We start from the raw sequence: 9,998 nt of genomic DNA, 5'->3' as shown, positions 1-9,998 counted from the left end.
CAACTATTTGAGCTAAGCAATGTAGATACAGTTTTCTGTAATTTAGGAGTGAAATTTATCTACATGAACAGCTTCTTTTTGTTCTAAGTATGTTCTGCTGCTGTATCTCTACAAAATATCCAGGAAGAAACAAATGCACTGAGAATAAAGATGTGTTTATTAATTGAAGAAGCAGTCCAGTGTTTCCTCTGCACAGGTATCTTGTAACAAACATTGACTCCACCTGGTACTAGATCACTTCTAAAAAAATGCTTTATGTTTTTGACTTTAATTGCAATTTAAGAAAATGTGTCTAGAAAAACTCCAAAACAACCCTGTGTATAATATTTAAATATATTTTCTACCAAAGAGTACATTTTAATATTGTCTACTATTTTTTTCTGATTTGTTATTCAGTTTTCATTTGTACAGAAATAAGCATGCAAAATAGATCTTATACAGAAATTGCTTAAAACATCTACATCTGTAACTCCAAGGAATAAGATGTTTCCAGCAGCCTGGGGTGCACAGTCGTGGGTTTTTTTCCAAAATTTCAGAATGTCTTCAGTATTTTTCCATTTCTTTACAAAACCCTGTTGCCTGCTATGACCAAATTGTGTGATCCCAAAAGATGACCAGTCTCTGAACAGAATTTCCCACCGATATACATGGAGAACTCTACTTAAATTCACAACACATACAGCTCAAGATTTATTTGTATTATGCAATCAATAGTTCTTTATAGTGGACTTGAAGTATGAAGCCATTAACCAAAGCAGCTTGTGTTGCTCAGAAGAAATCATAAAGTGTGTGGGAGCTGCTTTAGCTCATGGAACTGTAACCGAGCTAAAATGGTCTGAAGAATATTTTCTCTGACCTAGCAGGCACAGCAGGACATAGAAAGGTAGGAATGAAGAAACATGGTTACGTGGGAAAGCAAAATCAGTACCAGCAAATGTAATGGGGCACATCCATTTTTTTCCCTGTTCTCTTCTGTACTCCAGCTGTACTTGTTTGGTTTGCACCTGGTGCTCATGTAAAATTAATTCCAAAGTATACCAGTGGGCCCTTATAGAAAGAATATGCTAAATCATTCAAGTTAAAGACATGTATAGGGAAGAATGGAATTCAGTCTGGTTTATTTCGTTTGCCCTCATTCAATTTTCACTTGTTCAAGTGTTGGATACACAGGGAGGAGCTGGAAAAATACGTCCTCTGTAACAGGTCTCCAGTGCTCTACTGCACAGAGAAACTTGTAGGAGCGTTGGCCTAGACCCAGTAAACAATATTTCAGAGGGAGTGTGTAAGCTCGGTGACTAATGTGGTAGACAGATTCTGCATGAATTTTTGAGACACTGTGGAGTTCAGCTGTGAGAATCTGTAGGTAGAAGTATATACTCAAGCATAGGCTTTGGGGAGTAATTCTCCAAGATACTGAGAATCTGATAAATCTGTTGATCTTTAAAATTTGCAAATTTACCCTAAAGACTCCTTGGCTTCTGCTCTGGTGCCCTTGTTCTTTCACACTTTAAAGAAGAGGCTAAGGTTATCAAAAAAAGACAGCATAATTTAAAACCAGGGAAAACTGGTATTACCAATTGCTTTAAAAAGCAACAACTGTATTTCATAACTACCTGCTAGAAGTATGGCTGGTCTATAACTTGACAGTGTCTTCTTATTTTCTTCTAAATGATATAAGATCAGATGCCATTAATCAGCTGTCACAGCAAAATTCTGAGGAAACCTCTGGTATTGTTGCACACTTTCACAAGTATTTGAACATGTGAAGGACACAGTCTTGTACGCAACCCTGGAGCATTTATTTAAGTTTAGGTGAGATGAAAGGAAATACATTACTGAACAGACAAGTGTTTGTTCTTTCCTTTCATGGGCACTTAAAATATACTTTAAAACTGGCAATAACATTTTTCTTCCTAATCAGAATTACTTTGGATCAAAAAATTAAAAATGTCAACTTTAATCAAGAAAAAATTATAAAATAGAATTTTAAGGCTCAAAGTGAACATCTTTGTATTGGAAATAGTAAGGCAGTTAACAATGAATCACTTCTCCAACATTTAACAGTTAAAATATGTCATTAGGTCTTGCTAATCATTTTGTATGAAGACATTTTCCAGAAACACACTTTTAAGGCTATTAGCATTAAAAATACCTCTCTTAAAGCAATTGTTATTGTTTTTGCTTTAAGTACATCTGATCACTGTAAACAAATGGGATTGACAACTGTTTACATTTTAAGATAAAGAATGCTTTTGGTATTTAAGTGTGTGCTGTCATCTTTTCCTCTCTTAGAGATTCAGAAGGTTCAGAAGGTATGCTTCAATCCAGCTTTTTTAAGGCAGAAGTCACTCCAGACTGCTGTGTGATGCTACTGAGGATTAGATTTGCACTGAGCTGGACAAAAATTTTAAAGCAAAGAATAGTTTCTGGAATTGCAGTACAAAAGTTGTAATGTTGGCCCTTGTTTGAAATATACGGTGCCTCTCTGTATACAAAATCAAGACTAGAAAGAAATGGGAAACTAAATAAACCTGAAAATAATCTGAATCAGAAGATGGTGAGAGGTTACAAACCTGAGCATTGCTGTATGTCACTGATACCATGTTATGCTCCACATTGTGGTGATTTAATGGACTTATGGAAGATAATAGATAGCACTGACTTCAATGGAAGTTCTAACATTGATTTTTGTTGTTGCAGTAGCCTGCCCTGAATAAGAGAATGATATACTGTGTTAGTGTGAGGTCAAATCAGTTATCCAATTAAACAAAAACAATGAACAGCCAAGCTGTTCAGGAAGGGCACACAGTTGCATAGTCTCTAGTGCATCTTGACACAGTCTGATTAGATAGAGCCATCCTTCACAGGACATGAACTCTTAACAACATCACATGTTTTGTGACAACTCAGTGTTGTCTCAGCTGTTTATACAACCTTTTTTTGCTTGGTTTTCCCATCAGTTAACAACACAATAATAGTTTTTATGTCTTTTTCTAGCAGATCTTTGTGATGAGAACATCAATACTTCTAATTAACAGCATTTACGTCCATTCAGATAAGCTTCCTTTACAAACTCATTTTAGGGGCTCAGTATATGCAGAGTAGAAACATCCTGTAGTAGTTAATGAGCAAAATTTAATGACTGCAGACCACTTGGATCAGATTCTGATTTTGTTTGTATCAAATGCACTGGAAGTAATTGAAATTACTGGCTTCTGCATTATGTAGGGATGGGTAAAGTTTTGATGCTTTTGCTAGCAAATACTGTCAATGAGAGAACCTTATAGTTCAGTTGACAGATTTTGGTGAACCTCTCTCTGCAGCCTACCTCTCATTGAGACTTCTGCATCACCTTCTTGAATGACTAAGGATTATTCCTTCTTACACAGATTTTTGGGAAAGGGCTTGCAGCAGTAGCTTCTGGCTCTCCCACTTCCAAAGAACTGAATTTTTAAAAACGTTATACCACTTAATCCTCAGCTTGTCAGTTCAGGTTATAATGATATAAATTTGAAGACGTTCCCCTGAAATCGCAGAGAAAGTGTTGAAGAGGTGTGGTTTGTGTATTTTCCCTATGCTCTTTGTGTTTTAGTTTATACTGAGTTTTGGAGTGTGTTGTCTGATGTAGCAAAGTGTGATAAACTTTGATTACTGTCAGTAATACCAGCAAGTATGATTCCAGTACTGGCAACCAGATATTTGCAGATACTAAGTACTAATATTCCTTATTTCTAAACTTTGTCAAGAACTCTGAGTAAAGTGATCCCTCTTGTAGCTGTAATTGCCTCGTAGGCTATGTCCCAGTTCAAAAGGGAAAGTTTGAGCTTGCTTGAATTCTTAGATTCTACTCGGTCAAGAAGTAACATAATCCACACTGAGTATTCAGGCAGGCAGTGGAAAGTGAAATAATTTATGAAGTGGAAAGTAATTTGGGCCTGAAGGAATCTTTTGACATCATCTGTTCCAACCTCTCACTCAAAGCCAGGCAAAGAGACCACAGAGGAGTTCTAAGTGGACCATCACTTGGCAAAGCGTGTGCTAGGTGTAAAGCCTGATGGCCCATATTCAACTTGGAATATTTTGAATCAAAATCTGCTCTTCAGTTCTGGCATTAAATGATGGGAAGACCAGGGAATGATGGGAAGATGGAAGTAGAACATGGTCTTCTGTGTCTAATTTCCTCTCTTCCCACTTCCCAGCAGCTCTGGATTAAATAAGCAGAATCCAATAACATTCCTTGGATTGTTTTCCAAGAGTAGTTACTTACAGGGCAAACTTTAAATTTTCAGTTACCTAAATCTTACTCAGTCTAGATTTATTTTTGGAATCCCTAAACTATCCTAAAAACAACTGAAGATAAGAGAAGCAGTAGGTTTTCTGTCGGGAAAATCAGCCCCACAATGTATCTTAAATTGGGCACTCCCTAACTGAAGTCATATGAATCAATGTATGACTTTTAATAGCTATTGTATTCTGTTTGCCAGGGTAGAGGTACAACATGGGCAACAACTAGTATTTCTGCTTTCCCACTTAAACGCCTGCACCTTCGTGTCTCAGGATAAGAATGGATTTTAGCTTCCTAGTGTGTACAGTCTGGGGTAAATCTAACAAATGCTTTTGTTTTCTAACAAAAGCATTAAGGTTGTAATTATGGTTTTGTTTTATGGTCTTCACTCAGGTGAGAACTGGAACAATACAAGAAATTAACTTCCTTTAAACCCTTAGGGAACCAACAGTTAGAAACACCATAAACTGTATTTGTAGAGAAACCCAGTGAAGAGCTATCTCTTTCTCTGGATGTACCCAGTATCCTTTTGTTCTGAAGATAACTCCTGATTGTTTTCTTTGCATAAGCAATTTTTAAAGTTATATTTTTAAATTTTAAAAAAACCTAAATAAGGTCTGAAATGAAAATATCTGTTATTTTTTCTTTTTGTCTCTGTGACTTTGATGAGGAGTTTGGTGCATTCTCCAGCCATGTCAAAAGCAGTAAGAACTGCTTGAAAACAATGTCCAAAAAAAGGGAGATGGCAGTAATTTAAAGATGCAGAAAATAATTGTGGATATTCACAGATGCAAAGTGCTGGACGATATTAAAATGACTGGATAGATGCTAAATATATTCAAATAAATCAGTAAGTGTTGTCACTTAACGCCTTCTGTTTGACTTTCACAAAATTGCCTTATTTATTACCACCATTTATTACACTAGGTTTCTTAGCTCTCTGCACATAACTGTTGCATAACTTTGTAGCTTTTGTATAGTAACAGAATTTTCTCTGTCTTTATAATAGACACCACACTTGGGATTATTTCCTGAATGCTGGGTGAAAATTTTAATTCCAACAGATCGTAATTCCTTTTTAGTTAGTTAAAAACGACAGCTGGATGGTAGATGCACTTTTCTTTTAGTCACGTTAAAAATTAGGAAAAAGGGACCAATATTTAAAAATGTGAAGTTACAAGCTTGATATCATCTGTGTTTAAAGGCAGAGAACCATTAACATTATAAAGAAAAAAAAAGTCTGAAGCACATCTGGAAACAGTTTCAGCTGTAGGCTCTAGAGAACATGCGTCAGACAACAGGAATTTAGGTTTCCTATGTTAGCATCCTATGCACGTGCTCTGTACCTTACTTTATGAATCCTTACACCATGAATACACAGGTCATGGAGTACACACACACACAAACATAAATATATGGCGATTACAGCTGTACCTATGTGAAACACAATTTATCTACTCTTGAGTTCAAAAGTTCTAAGATTATCTGGCATAATCATATATAAAAATGAGTTACATCTTTTTAATTTGTGCTTTGTGATTATTTGGCTTTTTTTTTTTTTTTTAGAATTACATTCAAAGTCTTGTTGTTTACCCTCTTTCAGGATTGTTGTTGTTGTTATGTCAATGTTTTCACTGGCAATATTCCAGCTAAAGATCATCAATCCTTAACACAGCTTGCTACAGTACAGTAGCATTAATTCAAGCAGTTAAAGTGGTATTGGCTTTTAGGTGCTGAAAACTATGTTTACTATGTAATTCTTAGAAAACTACACAGTACTGAACTTATTGCACAACACTCCATACCACAATTATCCTGCAGTAAAAGAATATGCAAAAGTCTTGCATGATGTGTTACTTGCAACATTTGCAGCAGCAGTGCACTTAATTACAAACAAGTTCCTTGTAAACCTTGGGTATCTTGACTTGTATCTCTCTCTCTTTTTTTTCTTTCTTTCTTTTTTTTCTTCTTCAGAGTTCTAGTATCTCTGCAGGTGTAACTGGAACAATTGTTTGTTTTTCAAAGTTCTTCACTCTCCACCACCCTTTGGGTTGGGGATGAAAACAGCATCGAGCTTTCAGTAGTTGGGAAGGCAGTAAAAATGTCGAGTCCTTGCCCAGTAAGGTTTGCATACCGGCTGCCACCAGGTCGGAGCTTTATTGGTTGTGGAATTTGATGGTGCCACTGAGCTGAAGCAACAGAAACAGAATAGGCTGTATAAAAGTTTAATTAAGCTAGCAGTGAAACAACAGAAATCAATGCACACAACTGAAAAGTTGCTTCCAAGACCCTTGAAGACAGCACAGTGTTGTTTCCTCCATTTGAGATTGTGTTCTTTTAGATATTGTCATAGTTTATATGTCATTTTTACTGAAGCCTACAGATGGAGTTCCATCCTGTTCAATTCAGTGGCAACAGTTACATGGATTTCACTGAGACCAAAATTGAATCATTTAATATTTGAGGCCTTCTCCGAGGCTCTTGCAATCAAAACTAAAAACATACCATAGCATGAACAGAAATGGTCAAACTGGACGTGGCTCTGATTTTGTATAACATCCTCTGGGGGACTTTTCTTTGTGCTATTTTTTTGATCATATTTAATTTGAAAGTAATAATAGAGATAATTGTTTAAAAGTCATGATTTCAATTATTATTTCCCTTTATTAGTTACCATTAGTAACACATTTCCTAGATTTTTTAAAGATATATAAAAGAAATATAATCCAAAGACCTATATTCAGTAATTTAAAAGTAATATTCAGTACATTCCCATATGAACAAATACCCCTATAGCAGAATATTTAGCTATTATATAATACTTAATAGTTATCATTCTTAAAAGATTTCAGAAAGGGGAAATGGATGCAATCTACACAATCTTTACTGGTATATATCCATACAAAATCCTCCAGATCTGCACCCAAACTGGGCAAATTTGGCTGTCAGCAATTAAAATGAAAGAGTAGAAGTTCAGGCTACAATACTCTGAGAATAACTTAGTGTGAGAGACTGACAGTCTAAGGTTTGGTACAATCTAAGCATTGACAGGAAATGTCTTTCCACACTGAGTTTTGGCCATGTCTATCTGGAAATATTTGCAAAAGAGCCCCCTTTTATTCTCACACCCCCCAATTTTTTGTATTTGAACATACACACCTTATTTAGTGTACTTTTTTCTTTGCACACAGAATTACAAATATTGGACCACACCTTCAATCCCCCTAACCTATCCATTCAAAATAGAACAAAGAAAAACGATTTCTGACACTCCCTTTGCTGTATAAGACTTGAAGAGTCTTTAAAAATTATGGTTGGAAACAGGAAAAACTTCTTACTTTCCATCATTTTCCTGTTTTTACCTTTAATCCTTCATGTGAAAATTTAATTTATGTCTTGCAACACGTAGATACTTAAGGAATTCTTTTTCATTTCATGTGACCTTTTTCGAATCTGACTCCCTCCAGCCTGTCTTGAACGTTACATTACTATTGCCTGTGTTACCACAAGGTGGCGGAAAACTGACAGAGATGTGCGGATAACTTGTGGTTATCCCTGATTAAGTGTCTCCGTCTTTTTAAAACGAGAAATGAAAGGTTGAAAACATGGGGTTTTTTCTTCCTTTGAGGGTATGGCTACAATCCAACAGTTTCTGGAATATCTTTTCTGTTTTATTATGCTACTTCAGTGATCAAAATGCTCCTTGCTCTAGATAAATTGTCTTAATTATTACACCTTGCATAGATAGTAATTAAATCGTGGCCTGTAGTTCTGGGGCTTTGCAAATCCTAGACAAGTGTATTAGATGTAAACTGACCTCCATTAATTAGGCATATTTTGCATCATACATGCTCTATAGAAGAAAAAATCTACCTTCTTGTAATTTATTGTTCCATCTCAGATCAGGGCTGTAGCACAGCCGTGTTTCAGAGGGAATAGTGTTAAGGTTCAATGCAAATACAATTATTATATGCTTATATGTCTAGAGGATTTGGAAGGTGGAAAATGGGAGTAGGGAATATTGTGCAAAACTCCTCTGTTTTTTCTCTTTACCCACATTTTAACTGATGAAGGAGAGCTGATTTGGCCATTTAGCTGGATCATTATGCCTCCTCCTCGTGGCCATAGTAAGCTGTGGCCATGCTGTGATTGATTTCTAATCCACATCAAAACCAGTAATTTACGGACTAGCAGCTAGGTGAGGGCAGGGAACGATCAAGGAAAATACCTTCTGATTTGTTTTATTTACTGTCTAATACATACCATATATGTCAAGCCTAGCGGTACAAGAGACAATCCCAGCTTCGTTTTTGGCAGACAAAGTGTACCAGCCAGCATCTGCTTTCTTGGCAGGTTGAATGAGGAGGCAAACGTACCCTGTTGTGTCTTGATGCATGCTGGGAAAACAAGTGGCTTGGAGTTAGTATTTCTGAAGAGCATATCAACTTTGAGATTTCCCAATATGTGCATTAAACATAAAATAGATAAGTGATAACTTCTCAAAGGGGTAGCAATCCAAGACATTTATAATGAATAGACTCTTTTCTGTATGACCCCAACCAATCATCAGAGTAGCTGAAATCTGTTCTTGCTCCACTCAGTTTTACAAAGTCATGGAGTGACAGTGCAGGCTGAACTGTTGCTCCTTATGTGTTAGTATTGGAATTGTTTATTGAATTCCAATGAACTAAACCAATGTAAATCCACTGCACAGTCATACTGTATTTTTTCTTAGTTCAGAAGCTGGAAGATTAACACAACAAAATTCCAAGAGCATTTGTACAAAGTTGTGATATTTTTCACAACTGTAACCAGAGCCAGCCAGAAACTTTCTTATGGAACCGTTTTCCATGAGAAAATGACTGAGTGGCAAAATCTTAAAGATTTGTTTGGCCAACAGTCTAAAAGAAATTTGCTTCATTCTTCCCTCCTCTTCCTTTGCCGTTTAGTGATCCAAGACTTTCTGGTTGCAATTTGCAGGAAAAACTATTCAGTAGCATATCAGAGAACTGAGGCTTCTCTGCTCTCTAGGCTGTGGTTGGTCCTTTTTATCACCCCGAGTGTTTCCTTTATTATAAAGGGAGAGGTAGGAGATGAGCACGTCAGAATACTTGAAGTTGCAGGAAGTTCTGCAATTTGAGATTTTGTTTCCTTATGAACTGGAATGAAACATCAAACTGCAGAATTTGAAGTCAAGAGGACACTTTGTTCTTCTGACAGCTCTAATAAAAAAGGGAACATTCACCCTTTGCTCCCTGCACTACATACTTTACCTTATACTGGAGATGCAGTGTTATAGAAGCTGATGTGTGTCCACATCATGATACAAAAAAAGTCTTTTGACTTCGGGCAGGAAGACAATAGTGAGGCAAGATAGGGACAAACAAGGACAACCATAACTCCTGTGAAAGTACCAGTACTTGAAATACATCCTTGAGTTATCTGCCTAGAGGCAAAGGAATAAAGGCTACAGAAGATTGGAGTCAGGTGGGCTTTTTGGAGAGAGGCAGCAGTCTGAGCTAGGACAGGGAGACCACTGAAAGATTTTTTCAAATAAATGAAATGTTAAATATCAAAAATCAGATTTATATTGAAGCAGAAATCTTTTCTTAAAAAGAAAACAATGAATTTCTCATTAGTTACAGTCTGATACATAATATCATCAGCTTTTCTTTTGCAAAGCCTGGAAAATGATGATGCACTTGAATGTAAG

At 36.3% G+C, this 9,998-nt stretch overlaps 1 protein-coding gene across 1 annotated transcript in view; it reads right to left on the bottom strand.

The window, feature by feature from the left end:
- Positions 1-6,304: 6,304 nt before the first annotated feature.
- The window catches only part of MYPN (myopalladin), a 47,370-nt gene continuing 43,676 nt past the window's right edge, over positions 6,305-9,998 (bottom strand). Inside the window, exons 18-19 of the mRNA XM_062001391.1 lie at positions 8,549-8,682; positions 6,305-6,474 (exon numbers count right to left, since the gene is read on the bottom strand). Of these exons, the coding sequence (XP_061857375.1) occupies positions 6,305-6,474; positions 8,549-8,682 (304 nt within the window). The remainder of the gene's footprint in view (positions 6,475-8,548; positions 8,683-9,998) is intronic.

This window comes from Colius striatus, chromosome 8 (genome assembly GCF_028858725.1).
Source record: "Colius striatus isolate bColStr4 chromosome 8, bColStr4.1.hap1, whole genome shotgun sequence".
In the NCBI taxonomy this organism is placed as follows: Eukaryota; Metazoa; Chordata; class Aves; order Coliiformes; family Coliidae; genus Colius; species Colius striatus.
Note: the sequence above shows the minus strand (reverse complement) of the source record. Positions and strands in the feature narration are given on the sequence as shown.